The sequence below is a fragment of the Equus quagga genome, chromosome 3 (assembly GCF_021613505.1).
Source record: "Equus quagga isolate Etosha38 chromosome 3, UCLA_HA_Equagga_1.0, whole genome shotgun sequence".
Lineage (NCBI taxonomy): Eukaryota > Metazoa > Chordata > Mammalia > Perissodactyla > Equidae > Equus > Equus quagga.
In genome coordinates, this window is record NC_060269.1 from 85318142 (window position 1) to 85343861 (window position 25720).

At 41.8% G+C, this 25720-nt stretch overlaps 1 protein-coding gene across 6 annotated transcripts in view; it reads left to right on the forward strand.

The window, feature by feature from the left end:
- FAM13A (family with sequence similarity 13 member A) overlaps positions 1 to 25720 on the forward strand; it is a 311577-nt gene that overhangs the window by 282407 nt on the left and 3450 nt on the right. For 4 of the 6 annotated variants that reach the window (XM_046656086.1, XM_046656084.1, XM_046656082.1 and 1 more), the window contains 9 exons: positions 5148 to 5361; positions 5850 to 5988; positions 6727 to 6808; positions 7633 to 7853; positions 8522 to 8605; positions 16198 to 16293; positions 17782 to 17865; positions 23628 to 23821; positions 24401 to 24502. In XM_046656086.1, coding sequence (XP_046512042.1) covers positions 5148 to 5361; positions 5850 to 5988; positions 6727 to 6808; positions 7633 to 7853; positions 8522 to 8605; positions 16198 to 16293; positions 17782 to 17865; positions 23628 to 23821; positions 24401 to 24502 — 1216 coding nt within the window. Of the gene's footprint in view, positions 1 to 5147; positions 5362 to 5849; positions 5989 to 6726; positions 6809 to 7632; positions 7854 to 8521; positions 8606 to 16197; positions 16294 to 17781; positions 18963 to 23627; positions 23822 to 24400; positions 24503 to 25720 lie in introns of those variants that run through there. The other 2 variants (XR_006887912.1, XM_046656085.1) reach the window with 2 other exon arrangements.

Genomic DNA, 25720 nt, shown 5'->3' on the forward strand with positions numbered 1-25720 from the left:
TAAAAGAAAGCTGAGGCCAAAGGAGGCAAAGTCATGATTCAAGATAACAAAGTCTCCTAACTTGCACTTGGATGCCTCTTCTAAGCAGTGCCAGTTAAGCAAGAGCCAGACGCATCCTGAGTTCATATCCTGACTCTACCACTTAACTAGCTTTGTGGACAAGTTAGTGAACATATCTCAGTTTTGGCCTCAACTTCCCCATCTTTAAATAGGTATAACAGTAGATAATAGTGAATAATAGACGCAGTGGTATCTACTTAGTAAGTTTGTTGCAGAGATTAAATGAGCTAATATGTCCAAAGTGCTCAGAACAGTGCATGCACATAGTAGGCACTATGCGAGTTTTAGCTGATGTTGTTGCTATCTTCCATAAATGTTTCCAAGTATGGTTTCAGGAAAAACCAGCCTAAGTTTGCCTTTTTTGAAAGCAGAGCCCAGTTCTGCCTAATGACCATGGATGGCTCTGAACGCCTAAGAGAAATCAGTAATTATTAGGTCCTCCACAGATTTACCAAAGATGATGATGCACACCATCCTCCCTTCTTTCTTTCTGACTCAGGATTGGGGAAATGGTGCATTTGAACAGGCCTCAGCTGGGCCCTTAGCAGGGACTTAGGATGGCCTTGTCAGAGACGGAGAAGGGATAGTAACTCATTAAGCAACTCATTCAAATGTGCAAATGTGTGGATGGAAGTCAACACGAACGGGGGTGTTCTCATTAGTAAAGTCCTCAGCCGTCCCCCGTTCCACACATTTATTAATGACTTAAATGGAGCTATTGAGGGCCTGCTTATTAAATTGGTAAATAGGGACAAAGCAGATACATGAAATTTAAGGGTTAAGTTTGGATTGATAAAGCTGACTACTAAGGTTCCTCCTAATTCGGACAGTTTGCAAGACAACTTGACCAATTTAATAGGACTACCATTGTGCTAAGGTTAAAATTTGGAACCACTGAGGAAAATTTTATGAAAGGATTCCCCAAGTAAAGACCCTCCCACATGAGGATTCCATCTTTTCATGTCTGGGGTGTGCAAGTACCGACAGTACTGAGTAGGCTCCTTGAAAGACGGTATGACATCATGCCAGGTAGTAATAACTAAATAACATACAGTTGGAAATGAGATGTGGAAAACATCAGCTTCCTTAACTCTGTACAGAGTTCTTAGAAATAAATCATCTCAGTAGCCAGTTGTCTTTTGTATAGTAAATGGATCCAGCCAGGTAAGCAGAGAGCAGCTATGTCCCAGCGACCACATTAGCGTTAGTCAGAGCCGTGTCCTGCCTTCCACAGTGAATTTCCTTTATTTCCATGTGTACTGAAGTATCTGAATTGGAACTCCCCCAGGATCTAGTCTTTTTAATGCTTAGATAGCAAGCATACAGCTTTTCTCTCTGTTATTTCTGACCTTCTGTGATGTCAGCTGACCTGGGTGGATTAATTTTTAATAGAGAGACATGTCCTACTTCTGTGTGAAAAATTGGTCCAGAATCCAATTTGGAGCCTCAAATCTTTTCTGTTTTCTCTTTGAATAATTTTCTTGCAATATCCTTGTCTGTTTCATTGCTCTTAAATTACTGGTTAAAATACTTCCCCAACTAGCAATTGTAAATGTCACCCTCAAAATTGAGAATGAACACACACTCAAAACTGGCTCTCTAGGCAGGTGATTCTTTGGATGTACTATCATGTACCACACTGGTCTTTTTGGTTCTTATTTTTCTATTTGAGTGCCAACTATCAAAATAGGAGCTAGCCTTATATTTTTACATCAGTTTAGACTAAAACAAAGGAATAGTTGGCTTTATTGATTCTTTAGTTATATTAAGCTATATGTTGCATGTAATTTTATAACTCTTTTGAATAGGAGTCTTAAACTATAAGACTGTAGAAGAAAAGGAAAGAGAGAAATCATATAAGCATTTCATGTCGTGTAGGTGAGAAACCACTTCTGTTCTACATGCAGACTACTGTTGAAACATCCCTTCTTATTTTGCTAAGGTTGAAATTCATAATGGTTTTACATTTCTCATTTTTAACCAGATGAGTTCATTCATGGAAACTATATGATTTAAGAGAAAATGTCACCCATAAACTAGAATTTCTTAAGCTGTATATTTCATATACCACTGGTGACACTGGGAAAATGACACATTTGGTCTTCTTGTCAGTGAAGCGATTGGTCAAGAATGGAGCCACAAAATACAGCTGTGTTAAAAAAAGGAAATCTGATGGATGGCCCTGTGTTAGCGACAAAGCATCAACTAACTGTAACTCAGTCCTGTGATTAATATTTTGTAGTTAATTCAGGATCACACAATGTCTTCTACTGGAGACATGTTTGCTTAACAGTCACAGAGACACACTCTTTTTGCAAAATTATTTTTTTAATTTTATTTTTTAATTTTTCCTTTTTCTCCCAAAACCCCCCAGTACATAGTTGTGTATTTTTAGTTGTGGGTCCTTCTAGTTGTGACATGTGGGATGCCTCTTCAGCATGGCTTGACGAGCGGTGCCATGTCCACGCCCAGGATTCAAACTGGCAAAACCCTGGGCCACCGAAGCAGAGCGGGCAAACTTAACCACTCAGCCACAGGGCCAGCCCCCTTTTTTCAAAAAAAAAATTTTTTTTTTTTTACTTTTCCTTTTTGCAAAATTTTTTGTATACAGAGACCACATAGTTGAAAACTTAAGTCAAAGATTAGTTGTAACATTTTTAAAGAGATATTCCGCTGGGTTCAGACAAATTAAAGGGCTTCAGGACCTAATGTGTCACCTTTTCAAATTAAGTTTTGATGCGTAGAAATGTCAGACTAGCCAGCACAGCCATATGCCAACATCAGCATCAGACTGTTTTGCCGTGCCCTCTGTCCCCGAAAACCACCTTGCCCCCCGACCCCTCCCTGTTTTGTTCCTGGTCAGTGTGTGGTGTGCTTATTGCGTGCTGCATTACCGTTCAAGCCATCTGAACCATTTTCTCGCTCTGGCTGCAGAGATTTTAGTCCTTGCAGAAAATTACTGCTGTCTTATGAAATATCATGAAATAGAAGACACAACCTGGTCGGCTTAATAGCTCCATTTTCTGCAGCTGAACACTACATTTTTATTATTTTTCTAGGGATTACTTTCCACTCACTCTGTCTTCCCTCACCTCTCCATCCATATTTTACTCTCTTCTGCTGGCAGTTCTGAGCTGCTCAGATCTGAGCCCTGCCACTGAGGAGGAGCCAGCTGATAGTGTTAGCACAAATGGTGAAGCAACTCCTGTTCGTCTCCAGCTTTAGCCAAGTGCATCTGCCAGCAGTCTCTGCCACTTTTTGAAACTCAGTAGGCAAGAATCTGTCTGTAACACTGCTTTCATTTTTCAAAATATTTGTATTATTGCCTGTGTTCCCAGATAACTTGGTACTCTTTAAATTTTGAAAACCTATGGACCTCATTCCATATAAGGTTAACTTTTTTTTAATTAGTCTTCTTATCTCTCCTACCACGCTGTGGGGTCTTGAAAAATTTCAGACAGTCATCTTTGCTACTGAAGCACCTTCTAAATTGCAGCACTGTCCTGGGGGTCAGGAGATTTGGTTGCTAGTCCCAACTCTTGTGATTGATTAGGTATTTGCTCTTAACTTCTTTGAGTTTCAGTTTCCTTATCTGTAATCTCTTGGGCTGAATTAGTGGTTCTTAAACCTGACTCCATTTAGGATCATCGGGCAGTTTTAAAAGTGCTGGGGGGGCTGGCCCGGTTGTGTAGTGGTTAAGTTCATGAGCTCTGCTTCGGCGGCCTGGGGTTCGTGGGTTTGGACCCTGGGCGTGGACCTACACACCGCTCATCAAGCCATGCTGAGGTGGCGTCCCAGATACAAAATAGAGGAAGATTGGTACAGATGTTAGCTCAGGGCCAATCTGCCTCAGCAAAATTAGAAGAAAAAAAAAAAGTATGCATATGTGTACTGCATATCTGAGCCCTCACATAAAAATTCTGTTTAATTGGGTGGTGGGAGTACCTTAGGAGTTATTTATATCTCTGTGACACTAATGTGAAGCCAGGGGTGAGAAATCACTAGATTAGATGATATATGAAGTTTCAACCAACTCTAATGTTCTATGATTGTAATATGATATTTAAAAATAAAATACTAAGAACTTATTTAAGATAAGTTTGTAGCTTTTATAAATACCTTGATAGCTGAAGGAGCAATTGTTCCATGAATCAAACTGGAGGAATCTCAGAATATAAGATCGTGGCCAGATTCCAGCCTTGTATAAATCACAGTAATCCACATGTGTATTTAAAGCATAACTTTTTTTTTTAATGTAGAGAGTATTACAAATGAAATACCATACATCATCTCAGATCTATCTTTAAATATGTTAGATAGAATTTTTTTTTAATGAGAAAAGGAATATATTGAGATAGTTCTTGCAGTAAATAGAATAAATATCACCCTATTCCCTCCCCAAATGACAAATCAGGATTTTGTGCTGAGTATGTTTTTTCTTAAAGACTGTCTAAATTTATATAGGTTTGTCCTTTGTAGGGTGTTCTTTTTTTTCTTTTTTTGGCTAATTTATGTGTGCATCTTACTTTAACTGTACTCTTGAGTAACTTCTGAAGTTTCGAGTGCAAAGCATGCATCTTAAACTTGCTAATCCCACCACAGTAAGCAGAAGCACACGAAACAGCTTACTGAGTGACCTCAACGGAAGGCACGAACTCCTAAAGAAATGGGCTCTCACACGATGAATGTGATCCCTTAGTTGTTTCAGTGGAGGGTGTGTAGCCGTGATGCCAAATCTCTCCCTCCCTGACCCTCTGGCATTTCTTGTCCATCAAGCCCTCACGTGGAAAAGCTCTTGTCAGTGGTCTGCAGGGCAAGTTGGAAGCATACACTGTTGGCTCCCTTCCTTCAAGGCTGTTCCTCAGGGCAGCCTTAGCAAGTGAGGATGGAGACAGAGCCGGTGATGGCCATTAGATATATTTGATGATTCTGGTCAGGGCATAATGTCCCTAGACTGAACCGTAAATCTAAAATGAGAAACCGTTCAGTGCCTCCTGAATTCAGTGCCTCGTAATGCATTCAGAAAACTTGAGAAGCAGTTGTGCTTTCAAGGATAATTTTGACCTCTTCCACTCGTTATTTTCCAGAGCCCATCCCTGCTTTCTCCTCGTGGCAGCAGGGGAGCGTGGACTCTGACGAGGCGCGCCTCTCCCCGCAGGCCGGGCGCCTGATTCGTCAGCTTCTGGATGAGGACAGCGACCCCATGCTCTCTCCTCGGTTCTACGCTTACGGGCAGAGTAGACAATACCTGGATGACACAGAAGTGCCTCCTTCTCCTCCAAATTCCCATTCTTTCATGAGGTGTGTTTCTTTGTGTTGCTGATAAGCAAGTGCATCACCCCTGTAACGTTAGAAAGGTTAGGGATGTTGCTGATGGCTAGTAGTTTTTTAATTAAGTTATAAGTCTGTGGAGGAACACATTTGAAAGTCTCCATCCTAGTACACAGGCCCTGTTGTAATTTTTCAGTTGAACTGTGGCCCAACTACAACATCACAGAGCGAATTTTTATTAGCATCTCCCTTCCAAAGCACTGTCACATTTAATTCTGAAGTCTGCACCTCACATTTCAGTCCTGACTTTGCTAATTGTGAGTGTGAGCTGCAGAAGATAAGACCTGTTCATAGGTGGGACATACAGAGCTCGAGCTCACAAAATGAATTAGTGGTCAACATTTTGTATTCGAGAGGATGGAGACGTTCCACCTGCATGCCTCGTCTCTCATCCCCGAAGCCCCTGCCAGCAGGCTGACTGCCCTCGGGGAAACTGACCCACCCTGTGCCCCTCACAGGCGGCGCAGCTCCTCCCTGGGGTCCTACGATGATGAGCAAGAGGACCTGACACCTGCCCAGCTCACGCGAAGGATTCAGAGCCTTAAAAAGAAGATCCGAAAGTTTGAAGACAGATTTGAAGAAGAGAGGAAGTACAGAGTAAGTGCCTCCCCACAGGCTTCTCTCCGCCTCCCCTCTCCCCGACCTGCCAGCCCCTTAGCAACGTAGAGAAGCAATAGAGCTTAAGGGAGATGTCCAGGGAATCTCAAAACAAAAGGCAATAAAAACTGGGTGATAAACCCCAAATATCATGGATCAGCATTTTCTTGAATATTTCCTTGCAAATTTCCTTACATATTCCTTTCATATTTCTTTACAATAAACTGAATGCTTTAGTCTACATTTTGTAAATTTATCAGTGAGCAGGAATGGGAAAACTCATTAAATGAAGTCTCATTTGGCTGAAATTTAATTCAAGATTGTCTTCAGCTCATTCACCTCTCAGCTCTGTCCTTAGTGTTTTCCTCCAGGGTGGCAAAAGGGCATTGTCTTTGGTGGTTGCTTGTCAAATATCACAGATGCCTCTGCTTTCTATTCTGTTTGCCTGATGGGTTGAGCCCTACAACTACTGGAAAGGGACCATGGGTCTCATAAAAGTCTGTGATCGTTCAAGTCCAGTGTTTTGCGTCTGAGAACTTCTTTGAAAGCATCAAAAATCACCAGGTGTAAAGAAGGATAACAGGATTATCCCTGCGAAGTTTGCTCTGACTGATCAGCGTTTGTTTCCTATCCCCATGGAACTCAACTTTTCCTTCCTGTTTGAAACAAACTGATCATCAAACTCTTCTTTCTCCTGCTCCAATTCCAAAGCATTTACTCTGGATTTCCTTTTCTCAGCCTTCCCACAGTGACAAAGCAGCCAATCCAGAGGTTCTGAAATGGACAAATGACCTTGCCAAGTTCCGGAAACAACTTAAAGGTGGGTGACGGTCTGGACCTAGGGTATGGCTTCCACAAAATGATCCAGGCGCAGAGTCCGTGGGCTCACCGAGTGCCAAACGGCACTGCTATAACGTTCCAGAAAAGACGGGTTCCTTGAAGCGGCTTCCCAGTGCTCTCCGTATTCAGGGGACACCTTCCCCATGTCTTCCCATGGTCTTAATCCCAGGGCAGTCCCAGAGCAGCTAAGATGCAAATTCTGCAGGCTTTTTTCACTTCCTGAAGTCACCAATATAAGGATGATGGCTTCAGTTCAACACTTAAGTACCTGTTTATTCCAAGGTTTATGTGCTGTGGTGTTGGAGACGGCATAGAGACACAAAGATGAATCTGGAAAGGGTCCCTGTCCCTCAAAGAGCTTGCTGTCTTTTAGGAGATAGAGTCATGTAAACAAGTAAACAGAATACAAAGTGACGGAATTCCAAGAGGAGGTATATGTCATATAGAGAAAGTTGGCCAGTGGTTGGGTGTTAGATCAGTAAATACCCTTAAACACTAAGAGAACAGTGTAGGAGGACATCTGCCACACTCTGAGAAAGCAAACAGGTTGGTGTGGCCAAAGCATGGATGCTAAATAGCTAAAGCTTTCTCAGGAATTAGGGTTAGGGAAACATCCCAGACAGTCTAGGAAGACGTTATCATTATCTCGGGTTTTACGTAATAACCTAGAGTTTTCAACTAATATTATAATTAGATAGTCTGAAAAAAGACAGGGCTAAGCAGCTGTTAACACCACAGAAAAACAATGTGTGTTCAGCAGACATCAATTCTCATATAGCTCTACCCCTAAATCTTTTCAACTAGAGTCAAAGCTAAAGATATCTGAAGAGGACCTAAGCCCCAGGATGCGGCAGCGAAGCAACACGCTCCCCAAGAGTTTTGGTTCCCAACTTGAGAAAGAAGAAGAGAAGAAGCAAGATTTGGTAGATAAAGCGATAAAACCAAGTGTTGAAGCCACACTGGAATCTATCCAGAGGAAGCTCCAGGAGAAGCGGGCAGAAAGCAGCCGTCCCGAGGACATTAAGGTGTGCTGATTCTGTGAAGGCCCCAAGCTGACTGCTTACCCTAAACCATTCCAGTCAACATGGTAGAAACACAGGGCGTGCACATGGATCCCAATGGGAAGAGTGATGGAGTGACTCCTTTTTAAACCTCCCACTCCCACATTGCACACTCTTAGATGTCTAGAGAAGCAGATGAAACAACTTTAGAGGGTTTTAACTGTAGGCACTTTAGTTTTTGACTAAAAACTGAAAGCAGGAAACTCTATTGTACAGATTGCAGAATGAACTTGTTTAGGTTAATAGATGGTTTGGTGACTCTGACGTAGGAGGATTACAGACAAACCTTTGGGACTGCTAACCTGTAACTGTGGTCATTGCGTGGGCCATTCACCTAAGCCCCGTGTACCTCAGCCTTGCTTACCTCAGTATTCAACATGCCTTTGCTGCCGTGTGGGAGATACAAGTGGCTGACGATGATTCTGCTGTGCTATCCGTATTTCCAGCAGGAGGTCAGGAATAGCTAATTCCTACGTGGGCTTGGGGTAGAGCTAGGGACTGGAGCTAGGCATAGAGAGCTGTTGTATGAGGATTCTTTTTAACTTGAGGAAATTTGTTTAACTAAATAAAGAAGTTGGAATGTTCACAAATGTTTCCCCCTCCTTCATTTCTCTATCCTTGTGTTTATACAGGATATGACCAAAGACCAGATTGCAAATGAGAAAGTGGCTCTGCAGAAAGCTCTGTTGTATTATGAAAGCATTCATGGACGGCCGGTATGTGAATAGACTGAATTTTCTGATTGGGGTGAATTATCTGCCTTTAGAAATGGATCTTCAAATGTTCAGTATTTTGCAAATGAGGTTCCCTAATGTTTAGGAGGTTACTATATATTTTTACCGTAACTAAGCTTTCTGAAAGCTAAGCCAACAAGAGAGTTTCACTGTCTAGGAGATGCTGAATTTAATTGAGTTCCCAAGAAAAATTAGTTTGCAACTGAAATTTAGATACTAGTGTCCTGCTTCAAGGGGAAATATGGTGGAGGGCGTATAGGTTGGTTCCCTGTCCCCAGGTCTGTCCCCAGAAGCTGTCACTGGCTGTAGGCATTCTTATCCCTAAAATGAAAGTGTTAAATTAGAATGATCTGCCCTAAAATTCAACCCCTGCAGTGCAGTTGCAGCCAATGTTTGTAGAGAAGTTCCAGCTGCCCTTCAGAACCAAAAGTGTGAGCAATCTGGAACATGGCTGTGCCTTTTCATCACAACAGGAAGCATCGGGGCCAATTTGTTGTTCAGCAAGCATTTATTGAATGTTTGTCTTTAGTCCTGGGGGAGACGGCAGCATGAGAGGCTTCTGCGCTCCTCCGTACGGAACTTGTGATCAGATATCCTTGTCAGTTACTCTTAGTAACCTTCTGTTCAGAATGTTGTCAAGAACCTAGTACAACAAATTCTTAAGAGCAGGTATAAAGAAGCTTGAAGTTTATGTTCACAGAAGGATTTTTTTATATAGCCAAAAAGCGTAGGTCTCCTTTCCAGTCTCAGCCATGGCTATAGAATGCAGATAGTATTTTCATCTAAAATATGCTCTTTTAAATAAAGAAGCTTCCGGAATAATGCACTGGACTCTAAAGTCTGTGCAGGCAGAGATTCTGGGTTTTGTTCACCTAATGGTGAACCGAATCCTCAGCATCTAGCGCCAGAACTGACCCATAGCACATGCCCAGTGAACTGGTAGGTAGAATGCATCCTCCACAGTATTTTGGTTCTGAATTTATCAAGTTTAAACTTAAAAGAAGAGAAAAAAAGCTGGAGCTGGTGATGATTGATTTTGCTGGCCTGTCCCTGAAGTGGAAAAATACTGATGCTCTAGGATAATGGTCATGTTTCAAGCCAAGTTTTGTTTTGGATTTTTTAAGGGCAGTGAACCAAGTAGTAAATGCGCTGGAGCTCAGATGTGTTGTGAAACTTTGTCCTTCTCTCCTGGTTATTCAGAACGCAAGAGGTAGAACTGAACTTCTAACTTGGAGAAACCCCCTCTCTACTGGGGGCTCAGGGCCTTTGAGTATCTCGTCCCCGACCCAAGGCAGGCCTCCGGGAAGGAGGTGGGAGTTGTGTGTGTCCCTTCTTTTCATTGTCTGGATGAGGGTTATGACGTGATAGATGCCTTTAAAGACTTCCTTGCCTCTCAGCTGCCTTCTAACCTCGCTGCCGGTGCAGGGTTTTGGGTGCCGTGGTATTGGTTGCACTGACACGGATTCTCTCATTCTGCCTGAACTGTGGCAACCTGCAGGCACTAGGATGGGCAGACCTCGATTCAGAACCCGGCCCTCTGGAGACCAGCTCTGTGACTTTGGGCTGCTTAGGTAACCTTTCGGAGGCTCAGTGCTTTGTCTGGGTAGTAGATGTCTGTTGTAGGTTGTCATGGAGACTGAATGACATTACAGACACACAGACACACACACATTTACCTGTAGGGTGTCTGCCACTGAGGAAGAGAGGGGTGGCTTGGGGAGGGGAGTGCACAGTAAATGGCAGTTTTCACTTCTGTTACAATTATTTGGTCTGCTCTCTGGGGCATACTTCTTATTAAATGATTGAACCGGGGGAAGAATGCACATTTTTTAGCACTCTTATCATTAGAAATATAAAAGATCATTATTCCACTGTTTTCATCATTCTTTCAGACGAAGGAAGAGCAACTTTTTGGGTCCGGATTTTAACATCTTGTAGGGAAGGGAACAAATGCTCTAGGAGGTTTGAGAGTCGTTTATTCCTGGTCCCAGGTCAGAGACTCTGGAACATGATGCTCCAGCCTCCTCAGGAAAAGCAGAGTTCATTTGACATCTGGCCAGTCTGAAAATCAGAGTGAACTTTTCATTTGGAGATCTGTGGTGTTGCCGTGGACCCTGGACTGTAAATACTGTTTGGGCAACACTCTTCTTAAAAGAAAAATACATGTACTTCCAGAGCTAAATTATCATTCCAAACCCCAGGTTTTTTTAGAAAAGCAGGTGTCAGGAACTCATGGATTTTTGCTGAGTCTACAGATTCTGGCTTAAAAGGACCCACCAGCTATTGAAATCATGGGCCCAAACAGTTATCTGCCGCTTCTATACACTTTTTAACCAGGCTGTTTGCTTTCACAAGGCACTCTACAGACAGACAGACACATTTTTGAAGAACAAAAACACACTCATTTACACACTGGCACATAAATCCCTATTAATTATTATTAAAGTATGTCATCTTCAATATGGAAGGATCTAATCAAAAGACCCTGGCGGGGAGAGAAGTACAACGGGTAAATGCAGCTTCCTGGGTCACCTTCTGTATAGACCATGCCTCGATAATAATGCAGGGGGACAGAGAATGGGCTCCCTGATCAGAGCTTCTGGGTTCTTCTGGAGTCTCTGCTTCATTCGTATATTTTAATCTTGTGTTTTAGAACTTTGGAAAGTAACATGACAATAAATATCCCATGCCCAAATTTCAATGCACATTCTAAAACCATGTAGAAATAAATACTTTCCTTTGGTTATCTGCTGTTTGGGGTTATCTGATCTTTGCCCAGTCAGCCTACTATTTTTACCTGATAATGAGGAAGAGAGGGTTGCCATTTTCCAAGTCATTGGGCCAAGAATGCAACAGCTATAAGAATCCATCTCATTTGTCTTCTCCTACTGGCAGTTTTATGACTCAGAGGTACCCCTCCACACACAAACTCAAATCACTTTTTGTTTCACTAAGAAGATTTCGAGGCAGTGTAGTTTCTTTTCTGTCTGTGGTGTGATTCCTCACAAATGGCACTTCCAAGCTAGTGTTCATAGCTAGAGATCTCGGTGAATTTAGTATGAGCAGAGCTGTCAGCTTGGAAGGCAGAATTATTTACATTAAGAAGACAACTTGGTCAAACCCTAATAGAGGATAATGCTACATGTGACACTGTGCTAAGATCCTACTTCGTGTCTTACTCGTTTGTGAATGGAAGGAAAACTGGACTGGGAGTCAGCAACCCTGGGTTCTTGCTCCAGATCTGTTGCCTTACACAAATCATTACACTCTCCAGTACTGAGCTTTATCAACTTAAAAAATAAGGCTCTGCTAGCTCCAGTATTCCACGGTTCTAATATTATCTTTATCTTCAATAAAAACATCAATCATTTTATTTTTCACCTTTGTGGCACTGTCCAGGTAACAGCAACCAAACTGATGCTTCAGTAGAGAAGTTTTATTTGAGGCTAGGACAAAAACCATGACGAAAGATAAAGGCAGGCAAATGCAGTTGTCCAGTCAGGCCTTGGTGATGTCTGTTCAAGACTTGCCTCTCTTGAAGTGTGGATAATCCTTGGCTGGTATTCCCTTTGTACCTTGAAATATTATCTTTGAGCAACCAAATAGAGTCCAGTGGATGAAAATTTCTTTCAATCAAAAGCAAGCATAGAGTGGAAGCTGCTGCTTTCGCCCATTAGAACTTCATGTCTAGGTTTTTATGTTGTCTGGATTTGTGGGCAAAAATACATCTCAGTAATAACCCTATTTCCACATATTGGAAAGCCATTCAGAGCTACCATTTCAATGAAAAGTAAACAAAGGTTTGAAGCAACAGGAGTGAAAGTATGTTGAAAAGACAGTGCACTACATGCTTGGCCTAAAGTCATTTCCAGGCAATGATGGATCATAAAGATTTTCTAATCTGGGTTCTGCAGTTTACCAGTCGGGAGACTGAGGCTCAGAGAACCTCATCTACTCATTCCAAAGCCTATTCTTCATCAGTAGCTGAATCCCTGAGCAGCTGGTGACTCAAGAATAGAGATGTCAACTTCCAAACAGTTTTCCCATGGTCCACTTAATATCAGCCGGCCCTTTTACAACAGTTCAACCAACGTCCTGCTTTGTTTCTGTAACTGTTGGTTAGATTTTGACTCTGCTTACAAATCCAGCGCTGATAATTGCCGGTGACATGGATGTATGATGAGCGAAAGTTGTGTTAACTTTTAGTACCGCCAACCCTTTGGCTTCAGACATATATCATGAAAATAATTCTGGTATAAAATCAAATAGCCTTCCATCACCTCAGACTTAAAGATCTTTGATATTTTTGGTATTTAGATATTTCTATCAAATGCCAGAGTTAGCTGTGATGGAATCATAAGGAGTTTTAACTCTCCATAGTGAAAAACTGGATTTTATCAGACCTCTCGCAGGTGATTAGTTCCTGAGGCTCATCAATTAAAAACATGAGTGGCTCATAGAAAATCTATATATCAGTATCACACGCCATAGAATTAAACCAGCGATCCTCTTCATCTACTCCAACTAGAAAATTTGGTTTTGGAACAAAGAATTGGAAAGGAAATTGATTTCTGTCAAATTTGTCATCTCTGGCTCGTTTTACCAGCTAATTTTCCTTCTAAAATCCAAAGTCTCCTGCAATCCAAAATGTTTCTGCCAAGCAACTAGCAATAGATGGCTCGTCCACAATGGGGAAATGCTGGCTCCATTGTCATTATTTTTATTTTTAGTATGTCTTTTGATCACTAAACCATCTATTGTTTATCTTGCACAATAATATTTCACCACATGTCATGTGTTGACTATTAGGATGTGCCTTAACCTCATCTGCAACACATTAAATGGATTAAACGTGTCTTGTATTAAAAAAATTATTGCATGTGTTCCAGTCCTAAATTTTGTCATTATACATGTGAGCTCGTACACAGGTCACTCCATTTCTATTGCTTAGACTTATTTGTGGCTATTGTTGAACTTTTGTCGAAGTATAACACAAATACAGAGAAGAGCCCAAATTATAAATACATGTCTTGATGAAGTTTCACAAAGGAAATACATCCAGAGAATCCAGTATCCAGATCAAGAAACAAAATATTGCCAACCCTCCAGGTTGCCCCCTTCTGGTCAATACCATGACCTCTCCCCACCAACGAAAACCATTATCTTAACTTCTAACACTGTAGAGTCAATTTGCTTATTTTTGAACTTTATATAAGTGGAAGCTTACAGTATGTATTCTTTGGCATCTGGCTTATATTACTTGGCTTTCTTTTTGTGAGATTAATCCATGATGTTGCGTATAGCTGTGGCTCATTCCTTCTCAAAATTTCCTGTGTAGTATTCATTTTGGGGAACATACCTTATCTGTTCTTCCATTGTTGGGTATATGGGTGGTTTCCAGTTTGCGGTTAATAGAAATAGTGCTGCTGTGAGCCCTCTTATATATGTCTTTTGGTGAATTTAAGGCCACATTTGTTTGGTGTATACTTAAGAGTGGAATTGATGGGTAATATGTTCAGTTTCAGTAGATACTGTCAAATAGTTTTCCAAAGTGTTCCACCCTTACCAGAGTTCTAGTTGTTCCAGAGAATTCCTGGAACAGCTGACACGTGATGCTCTGTCTTTTCATTTTCACCATTGTGGCAGGTGTTTTGTAGTAACACCTATGGTTTGATCTTCAGTCTTTTTCATATAAAATAATTTCTGAGTTCCCTTCCAGTTTTGACAGTCATTTTTTATGAAATGCCAATTTTAAAACTCTTTGCTACAGTAGATAGTAGAAGCAGGGAAATGCCATCCTCCTTTTAATATTGTGATCACGGGAGGAGATAGAGATAGAAGATTATTATTATTGCTGATGATAGAAAATAAATCCACAAAATGTTTTTGCATAGTGGCAGTATCCTACCCTAGCTTGTGAAGTTTATCCAGAGTTCCCTTATTGTTGGTCACTTTGAGAAAGGCAAATATAGAAGACCACACAGGATAACCTATTTATGCATAATCCAGAGTCGTCTTCACAGTTGGAGGCCCAAGAGGCCCGTAGGAGAAATGGTCAAAGCTGATACTGCTTGCCCTTCCGTACCTCTGAAACTCTTGCCTTATTTACGTGCTCAATGGAAACAAAATGCAGAAGACAAACAGCAGCCGTGGAACAAAGATACTTCATCTCATTCACCATCTCAGTAAACAAGAGAAATGCTTACATACCTGTGAATTGGGCACACCTATTTATGTTTGAAATATTCACTCATTTCACAGATAAATATTTATGGAATATCTCCATATATCAAGCACTGAAATAGTTACCAGGGATACAAAAACACAAACTCCTGGTCTCATGGGGCTTAAAGTCTAAAGGAGGAAACAAGTGTGTCAACAAATAGTTACTGTAGAGTGTAAAAATGTGTCTTCATCCGTTGGGGCTGCTATAACAGAGGACCGTTGACTGGGTGGCTTATAAACAACAGAAATGTATTCCTCACAGTTCTGGAGGCTGAGAAGTCCAAGATCAGGGCACCAGCAAATTCGGTGTCTGGTGAGAGCCCCTTTCCTGGTTGGTAGGCAGTCATCCTCACATGACAGAAGGGGTGAGGGTGCTCTCTCGGGTCTCTTTTATAAGGGCATCAGTCCCATTCATGACCTAATCACCTCCCAAAGACCAACCCCACCTCTAAATACCATCAAATCACGGATTAGGTTTCAACATATGAATTTGGGGGGACACAAATATTCCGTTTATAGCAAAGCATATATTGAAATTACAAGGTATACAGAGATTGCAGCAGGTGACACAAAGGAGAGAAGGAGCAGGTCTCCTAGATGGGGGATGTTGGAAGGGGAGGTGGCTGTTGATGTAGAATTTGCCAGACTAAGGAGCGGAGAGGAAGCCACGCAGGGCAGAGGGCAGTAGACAAGGATGTATGAAACAGCTCAGTTGACCTCTGGAGGTTGAGGTGTGACTGGGGGAGGAGAAGCAGCAGGAGGTGAGGGGCGTCAAATACTACACCCGGGAGTTGGGCTCAGCTCCTCCCCACTGCCTAGAGAACCAGTCCTTTAAACATTGTGGGGCCCTGTGCCAGATTTTCGGGATACAGAGATGAATCAATCCATGTATTCTATCAGCAGATGCTCCTTGAATAGCTCCTGTTTGCCAAAGTCTTATCCTTAAAAACACAACAATATCATGGGAGAAAGAGACATGTAAAAAAACTGATTACAGAACTGCATGATAAGTATTATAATAGAAATGCATGCTTTCTTCTTCCCTGGACCTAGAAAATAGTAAATCATCTAGGAACTCTGAACCTTGGGAGTTCAGAACCTATGATAATGGTTATCGTTTTGATTTGGGAAAAGCAAGAGTGCTGATGGAGCGATTGCCAGTGATCTGCAGCTGAAGTAGACATTTTCAACTGTCATTGCCCAGATATTATCAGTTTATGTATATTTTGTAAGAATGATGAGACTTCAGTGGGGTCCTCTGTACTTTCTCTAGGCCCAGAGCATGCTTGGGCAGCGGGGAGCATGCCAGCAGGAGCGGGCTTCTCAGCTCTCTTGTTCTTCCTTTCCAGGTAACCAAGAACGAACGTCAGGTTATGAAGCCGCTATATGACAGGTACCGGCTGGTCAAACAGATCCTGTCCCGGGCCAACACCATCCCCATCATTGTGAGTGCACCACTCTCTGTTGTCGATTACCTGGTTGAATGGGCCCTGGCTCTGTTAACAGGGTCCTAACCTGCTTTCTCTTTGAAGAATAGGCTTTAGTAGTTGAACCTGCTGTTCATATCTGTGGCCCATAAGCTTGAGAAATGAAGAATTTATCAAAGACTTCTGAGGCTTCCTTTGCCAAAAATGAGCAAATCTAAAGCTGATAGAATATTTTTTCTTTTGGGAGATGTGCTTTGGCTGTATCCATCCATCTGGCATGTGCTGGCCCGACTCCCCCACCCTTCCTCAGAGACAGAGCACCAAGCAGACAGGGCTGTGCTTTCTCCAGGCCGCTCCTCCCCAGAGAGTGACTCTCTAGTTAACAGTCTCTGCTCCCCCTCCAAAAGAGGGATAACCCTTTGGGAACCATATCCAGGGAGACACCCTCAAAGGAATTCAGGAGAGAGAGCCTTCTCTTTTTGGAGGATGCAGAGAAGTGTAATTTGGAAGGAGATGGGGGGAGGCTAACGATTGTGAAGTTGCTCTCAGTGGCCACTGTCCTTGGACTTAGCCACTTGGGGCTGTCAGTTTTGATTTTGACAAGAGTAGGGAGCACAGCTTGCCCTCAGCTCTAGGAAAGCCTCTCAGGCTCTGGCCAGCTTGCTGTCCTCTCTTGTCCCCATCTCGGCTTTTCTACCCCAGCTTGAGTGCAGTGTGAACGCCCTGCCCATCTCTCGGGGCATCATTGGCCTCTGCTTCAGTGCTCTAATATCCAGGGACCTGGGGGCTGCTTCTGCTTGGTTTTGGACTGGCAGACACAGCCTCGCTTTTATGTTTCATTGAAATGCATATTCATCTTATCTGCGGTTCTTCTATTCCTGCTTTAAATCTCCTTGTGTGTTTCCAGGCCTAAGATATGGTCTTTATATGTCTTTTAACAGTGTATTTGTTCATATGAATGAGGGAGGGTCCAGAGACCTCAGGCAGGTGTGTTTGACGAAAGCTACTTTTCTAGAAATGTCCTGCAGAATAAATTAGTAAGCCAACCAATAAAAGGATTAAATCTAAGGCATCATTTTCATTCTCCAGCTGGGAGCCCTTAGTGTCCCTACATAAGGTGAATGGGCAACATCTGTCTATGGCTTGATGAGCTTAAAGCTCATGACGGTTCAGATGTCCTGGTAGCCACTGTGCTTGGGGAGGAGCGATGATGGGGAGGCGGGTGTTTCTCCTCGGGTTTTTCCTGCGTGCGTGTGGTTAACATAGTCGGGTGCTGTCCTTGCTTCCCTGTGGCCCCCTTGGTTTGTGCGTGTGGGCTCTGAAGTGAAGTATCGACTTGAAGAAGAACTTTGGTTGTTTCTGGTTTTCCTGGGAAAGTTTGGGGGGAGGGGTTGGAGCACCTAGTTAAAAGGCCGTCCTAAAGGCCGGTGAGACACAGGAGGCAGCGAGCTGGCGGGCGAGGGAAAGGAGTTCGCCATGTAACCTCCCTGTTAACGCCTGTCGCAGGGTTCCCCCTCCAGCAAGCGGAGAAGCCCTTTGCTGCAGCCAATTATCGAGGGCGAAACTGCTTCCTTCTTCAAGGAGATCAAGGTGAAGACCTCCAGCAGCTAACCACTTGCTAAACCTGCGCCAGTTCCCTCCCTTCCTCCCCTCCTCCCCGAGGGAAAGGGGTTGATTGGGCCCTCCAGTGATGGCTTCCTGTCATGGTCCCTAAGCATCAGTAGCTGCGTATAACCGACTTGAACAGTTCCTTCTATTTATATTATAGACGAGCTGATTTCCTTCATGTCATTTCATTCCCCGCTTTTTGTTTTTTTGTTTGCTGTTAGTTTTGTTTTTAGTTTGCTTTCAGGAATGATTGTTTTGTTTTGAGAATATTTTTTGTTTGGGTTTTTTTTCTGCCATTTGAGGAATGGATTTTCTATATTCCAAAACTTTGTTAAATTAGCTCAATAGGGTAACTTTTTTAAAAAGTCTCATTTACTGTGTTTATAGAAAAACCAAAATTAACAAAGGCCATATACATGGCACACAATAGAAAATTACCGTTTCTTAGACAAATGTCTAGTTGTCTCTGACAGATTTGCTGGTGCTGTTCCACCCGCTCTTCCTTCCTCTTAACTTTCCTCCGCACGCTGAGTCCTCAGTGCTGACTTTATGATCTTTCTTGGTCTGTGGATGTGGTGCTGTGACTGGCCATCACGAGAACACATGCTCTGATTTTTTCCCCGGAGCTCTTCTGGATTTTATACAGAGGATCCTTGTCCTCAGGGCTCCTTTTGCTAGAATGGGGGGTATTGTCTGTGCCCACAGATGTCCGTGTCTCTGAAGGGACCTAACTGGCCTGGGCTAGGGTCAGCCTCTGTCAAGGTTTTTGTTTCTAGACATCTGAACAAACTGGGTGGCCTCCTGCAGGGCTCTCGGGATGAAAAGTCAAGTCACTCATTTTTTAAAAGTCAGTGATTGGTTTTTAGCAGTTAAATTGGAAGAGGGAGTAAAACCCAAAGCAGAAGTGAGTTTTAAGAGTTTCACTTGTCATATTTCTGTGACGATTCCAAGCCTGGAGTGGTCCTTTACTTGCTGTAGTTAGGAACAATTATTTCAGAATACGGGGCCTCGTTCCCACCGAGGGACACCAATTGAGAACCGCTCTGTTTTCTTGCCTGATTCTCATCATTCTAACTGAGGTAAGGTATCAGAAGCTGCAAAGTCTTGTCTTTTATTTATTCTCTTCCTTTTCTTACTTCTTAGGGGTCTTAAATATTTCATATACCTAATTTTAAGGTATTAGGTATTCATATTATTTTAAATAGAACTTGTTTTATGAAAATGCTCTAAATGTGAAATCTAGGCAAATATGCTATATTGTATCTTAAAAATGAGAGCTATTTTCTTACAATAAGACTTGATGTTGATGAAAGAAGACAAATTTTGTCTAGCTCGTCATTTCGCACATGAATTAAATCACCATAATTGAAGAAATTTGGGCAGTTGTGTATATGAAAATTAGCATATTTATCTTAAAAGCATGCAATAGGACTATTATTAGATAATAGTGTTCTTTAACACACCCACAATATGACACTTAATAATTGCTTCAGTAAACAAATGGAAGCTATACTAATAATGCTCTTTTTAAAAGAGGACATTCTCCCAAATCTTATCCTTGAGCTTATTTTTTGTTTTTTTCACAAGTATATTTTGGCCGTGGCTCTTCTGCTGGCCCACATCATGGTCAGAATTTCAGATAATTTTGCAATGATTACATTGCTTTGGTAAATAGTGTTGTCTTTTAGTTCATTTTGTTCCAATTGGCCAGGCTTATTAGAATTTATTTGGATTGTATAATTCTTGGCAATTCTGATACAATTTAGGATTTGGTGGTTTTTTTAAAAACCACCCCTGGTTTTAAATGCGTAGGGAACCAGCAGTATATGAAATAGAGCCAGCCCTGGATCATCCAACCCCAAAACCCTAGGAATCATCTAGTCAATGGTCCTATCCACATAAGAATTTCTACTGAGGCTCACCTGACAGATGAGAGACACTGTCCTAAGAAGGGGTCCATCCTCAAGCTTGAAAAGTGTATAGCAATGGGGAGAGTGAGGTCACTCATTACATGGGCAAAATATCAATAATTGCTAAAAGCTTATCTTGTATTATTTTATAATTATCATTTTTAAAATTATAAAATTTAAGATTATATGATATAAATTTTAGAATGCATAATGTTTGATAGCTATAAAATATCACAATTAATGAAAATATTTAAAAATTATAATATCCATATTTATTAGTAGTGCATTACTTCCTACTTAACAGGCTTAGTTTTACCCTCTGGAACAGCATAGAATAAGCATCCTGCTTCATCCTTGAGAAGACTTCATATATTTGCAGCCACCTGCCCTGCCCACTCCCACCCACACCCTGTGAAAGTTTTTTCTCCAAGTTCTTCTTACTACTCCTCTTGAGAAGTGGGTTCCAGACCCTCCAGCCAGTGGCTCTGCTCTGGATGCACACCAGTTTATCTAGATCCTGCTTAGAAACTGGTACCCAGAACTGAACTGTGTTCTAGCTATGGTTTAACCAGCAGGACAGAGGACCAAGGACTAGCCCTGCCCTTGGTCCGGACAACTCAGGCCCTTCAGGTCTACAGGGCGGTCATGCCGTGACTCTTGAGGTCCTGTGAGTTCATTTTAGTCTTTGTGGGGCAGGGGTCTCAGCCTCAGCACTGTGGACATTTGGGGCTGGGTAACTCTGTGTGGGAGGCTGGCCTCCACCCACTAGATGCCAGTCGTGCGCCAGAAGCACCCCTCGCCAGCTGTGACAACCAGCAGTGTCTTTAAACATTACCTAGGGTCCCCTAGGGGGCAAATTCCCCCCTCCTCCCCCCCGCCCCCGCTGAGAACCACTGCTCGTGGCCCTGTCTCACTGTTGCTGTGTGCGATCTCCAGCTTCCCTTTCCACGGACTGCTTATTGTCTGTGTGTCCTGCTTTTTTTTTTTCCAACCTAATTATAGGACCTTGAATTTTTCCAATTACTTTTCATTCTCTATTCCGCCTTGTGAAATAGATTAAATCTAATTTTGTATTCCAACATACCAGATGTCCCTACACACTCTGTACCTCTGTGCATTTTCTGAATGTGCCTTTGGCGTCTTTATCCACACGACTGGTGCATATTCAGGCAGGGTCAGGTCCAGAGCCTGCTGTGGCCTTCCCTCCAGATTCACGTCGCCATTGCATCAGTTTTACCAGCCAGCTTTCCTTTCGTAGATCAGCTCACCTCATTCTTGACTGAAATCCAGAGATTAAGGAAAATGGTCACTTTTCATGATTTGTACTTAAGGAGCCACTGCTGCTCACTGTCGATCACTGATTCTTTTCCAGTTGCTCATACATTATCCATGTACTGATTCCTTCTAGAATCTACCCAAGGGCCACAACAACGTGATGGTCTGATAATTTGAAGATTTATCTTGCTATTTCTCTTTTTTCCTGTGATTTTCACAGCTTACTGAGAATAGTTTTGTCTAGCTTCATCTTAAAAAGCATTAAGTTCTCACTGTGTGCAAGACCCATTCTCACATTTTTAAGCTCTCTCAGGACCTTGGGATATAACTGATAAGGTCTGGACACCTGACTTCATTTTTTATCTATCTCAGGCTTTAATACTCTCTTAATAGTAACTTGTATTTCTCTTTTAAAACTGAGTACTAGACTGTTGAGCAGACATTTATTGAGCACCTACTGTATACAGGCATTGGCAGAGCTCTGGGGACAGCCGTGACAGACAAGCCTAAATCGCTGCCTCCGTGGGATTTATTGTCAGGTGGTTCCCCCTGGGCTTCCTCATCCAGGGAAGGGGGAGGGGGAGGGAGCAGAAGGCAGAGCAGCACTGCCGTGTGCCAGGTGTACCTTATCAGGTGTCTCTATCCTTAGGAAGACAAATAGGTGGGAATTGTTATGTCCTCACACAAAAAGGAGAAACTTTTTTTTTTTTTTTTTTTTGGTGAGGAAGATTGGCCCTGAGCTAGCATCTGTTGCCAATCTTCCTCTTGTTTTTCCTCCCCAAAGCCCCAGTACATAGTTGTATATGCTAGTTGTAGGTCCTTCTAGTTCTTCCATGTGGGATGCCACCACAGCATGGCTTGATGCTTGATGTGTAGGTCTGTGCCCAGGATCTGAATCAGTGAACCCCGGGCTGCCAAGGTGGAGCATGTGAACTTAACCACTCAGCCACGGGGCCAGCCATGGCTAATAATTTTAAATTATTAATTTAAAAGTCATTTTTACTCTAAATTTTAAAATATTTTTAATAATTTAAATTTTGAAAAATTAATAGTGAGGCATTTACTTCCATGGACCAAGCAAAGAGATTGAAGATCTGAAGTCACAGCAGACAGAATCTGGAAAAGCCGTCTAGTTTTTGCCAGTATTAACTTCATGCCTTCACCACAGTACTTTCATTGTAGTTATGTGTTAGTCCTTTTTTTGGTTGTTTTGCCTGTTTGTTTGTTTACATTTTTTTCTCTTCAGAGACACCATTATAAACATGCCACACCTTATGGTAAGAAAACCACTGCAGGCAATTTGCATTCTATGCTTTGACCGCCAGTGGTAAGCACTCCGCCTCCCGAGGTGAATTTGCTGCATTGGCACTGAAACCACTTGGTTTAACTGGAACAGTTGGCGTTACACTTCCCGTTGTTCATGTAACTGTACTCCTAACCAATTTTTTAATTTTTCAAGATAATAGGATATTCTCTTCTGGTCTGACTGTACATTTTGGCAGTGAATTACTTCTTTTAAAATCTTCCTTTCAAACTCTGATGTTATTTCTTCTTTAGACTTACATAGCTTTAAATTGGCGTTAAGCAATTTTAATTTGACTTTGTTGTTTTTCTAATTGCATTATCATCAAAGCAGATAAAGAATATCATACTTTTCTTAGAATCTTGGATGCTGAAAAACATCGCCGTGGCCCTTGAAAGTTCCTTGAAAAATCTTAAGAGTTTTATGATTCCAATCATAAGAAGATAAATGTTTTGGCCTTCTCAAAAGATCCTCGAAAGTTTCCTGAGGCCAGCCCGGTGGTATAGCGGTTAAGGTCATGCTCTCCACTTCAGCAGCCCAGGGTTTACAGATTCAGATCCCAGGCATCGACCTAGCACCTCTTGTCAAGCCACGCTATGGTGGCATCACACATACAAAATAGACAAAAACTGGCACAGAAGTTAGCTCAGTGACAATCTTCCTCAAGCAAAAAGAGGAAGATTGGCAACAGATGTTAGCTCAGGGCTAATCTTCCTCACCAAAAAAGAAAAAAAAAAAATCCTAAAATTTTGTGCATCAAGCAACCACACAATGTTATAATCTCAACTCTTAAATAGAAAGGCTATATTGTTCAATTTCTGAAAATGTTCATAGCTTAATAAAAAATACTTTCTGCAGTACACAAGTAATGGAATCCTTAAAGCACAGATTTTATGTATTGTCATAGAGTGGCAATTTTCAGATTCTTTTCCTTCATTTGTTTTAGGGTATAAATTATGACGGTTGGTTCCTTCCTACCCTCTCAGCCTTGACAACTTTTAATTGTGCTGTGCACTCATTTTTTTATAGCTTTATAGTTTTTTTTTCTCTATTGAGTGGCTGTATTTAGTGTTTGCATTATTTACTGTGTGTAGATATTCACTAATAGGTCTATAATGTGCATATGTGTTGCTAAGTGTAGACAGAGAAGAAACTATATGGTATCTGGATAATTAAATGATTGTTATATGATACTTGCAATGAAAGAGTGCCAGAAAAGTGGCCATGTTTTTATTGGGGTTGCTGTGTGTGTCCAGGAAGAAGAGGGTTCAGAAGATGACAGCAACAGCAAGCCAGACTTCACGGTCACTCTGAAAACCGACTTCAGTGCACGTTGCTTCCTGGACCAATTTGAAGATGATGCTGATGGATTTATTTCCCCAATGGATGAGAAAATGCCCTCCAAATGCAGCCAGGACACCGGGCTTTCAAATCTCCATGCTGCTTCAATGTATGTCGTTTGGGTGGTGGTGTTGAAATGTTTTGGTGAAAATCACTTCCTTAAATATTATTTTAGCTTTTGTATGTAAATAAATTGGCTTGAAAAAACACAAGTGATTTACCTGGGGTGCATCTGTGTGGATAAAACAGTGATTTTTTTTAACTTCTGGCACAGTGTTTTTATATGCTTCCTCCTGTGTTGTTCGAGGCGGCGTCTGAGATCTTGCTTAAACAATCAGAAGGTCTCTATAAATGGCATTGTGTGGCTCTGTGCTCCACGGCTCATCATTTAACATGCGCTGAGCACAGATGCCGTCTCTTCTTTTCATAGCAAAATGCGACAGAGTGCCATGGGATTTCACAAGCCCTAAGAATTCGTGAGGAGCAGGAGCCTTGCAGAACCCAGCAGCCGTGTCTCTTGTCAGTCTGCTGGGCTTCGTCCGGTCCTGCTGCCCCTCGGCTCCCTCAACAGCTTTTGCATTTATCTGCTTCCCACCTTGTCCACAACCCCTATCAAGTTGCACATTAATTACATTTATAACAATTCTGATTTAACTCAATTTTCTTGACATTTTCCTGCCCCTCTTAGACCTGAACTCTTGGAACACCTTCAGGAAATGAGAGAAGAAAAGAAAAGGATTCGAAAGAAACTGCGTGATTTTGAAGACAATTTTTTCAGGCAAAATGGAAGGTAGTGCCTGTGTTTCCCTTCCCCGTCTCTGTTCCCCTCCACACACACGTCCCTCTTGTTTCTCCGTCCGATCTGTGCGCTCCCTCCAAGTGGGACCCACTCTGCATCCTTCCTGTAACCCAGTCCTTGGGGTTGTGCACAGGGCCCCTTCAAGGTGGGCTGTGAGGTGGCGAGGTGTGCGTGGGCCTGCAGGAGGAAGCGCTCCTTGGGTAGTGTCTCTGACTGATGCAGATTCAGCTAATGTTCATAAAACTAACCTGTCACATCAGATTCTCCTCTGAGATGAGCAGCTTGAAGCTAAGTTTCCAGTTCACAGCACTGGTTTGTTTTTCTAGAATATATATTTTTTTGGTCTTAAACTAGAAGGAGAAATAAGGAAAGGAGGACTCTAAATCTTGCTGGTTTTTAAGCTCATTTTAAAAGCAAAGATGATAGTTATCAAGTTTGAATGAAAAATATACAAGAAGCAGGAAGCCCACCCAATGGACAGGGTACCTTTCTCCTGTCCATCTTAAGGCATAATGTGTGCATCCTCAGACAACATCATGTTGGGGAGTGGCCTTCCCTGTTTGCAAGTGACTGCACACAGAATGTCTTACTCAAGTCACAGCATGAAACAAGGACAGAAGATAGAACAGGGCAGAGATTTGCATGCCTGATGTTGGAGTTATTTTGTTTTAAATTGATTTTGTTTTCTTCCAAATTATTTAAACAGTATAAATATAGTTTCTTTTTAACTCCCCTTTCATGCTTCTCAAAAGTATTGGGAAATAAAAGCACCATAAAAATTACCTTTGGCATTTAAAATGTGTTGTATTCCAGTTTATTTCAGTTATTGTATAAATTTACTTTTAGGATCTCTGATTTGGATCTGCTCTTTAATGACTTTCTTAAGATTTATAAACTTTTATATTTAAATATTTGCTTTTCTTTCTCCAGGCATTGCAAGATATTTAGAAAATATAGATAAGCAGATAAAAGAAGTAACACCCAAAATAATAATAATCCCCAAAGACAAACCAGGATTAATGGTGTTTTTGATGTGTTTCATTCCACTCTTCCTTCTTGGCATATTTCTGATTTGTCTCCTTATCTTTTTTCCATACAATTATAGTCACATTATGCACAGATATCCTCTACAGGAGGAACTCTGTGTAATTATATAAACTTCACTTCACAAGTATTAAGAAAGTACAAGTTTAGAACTCAGAGGGATTT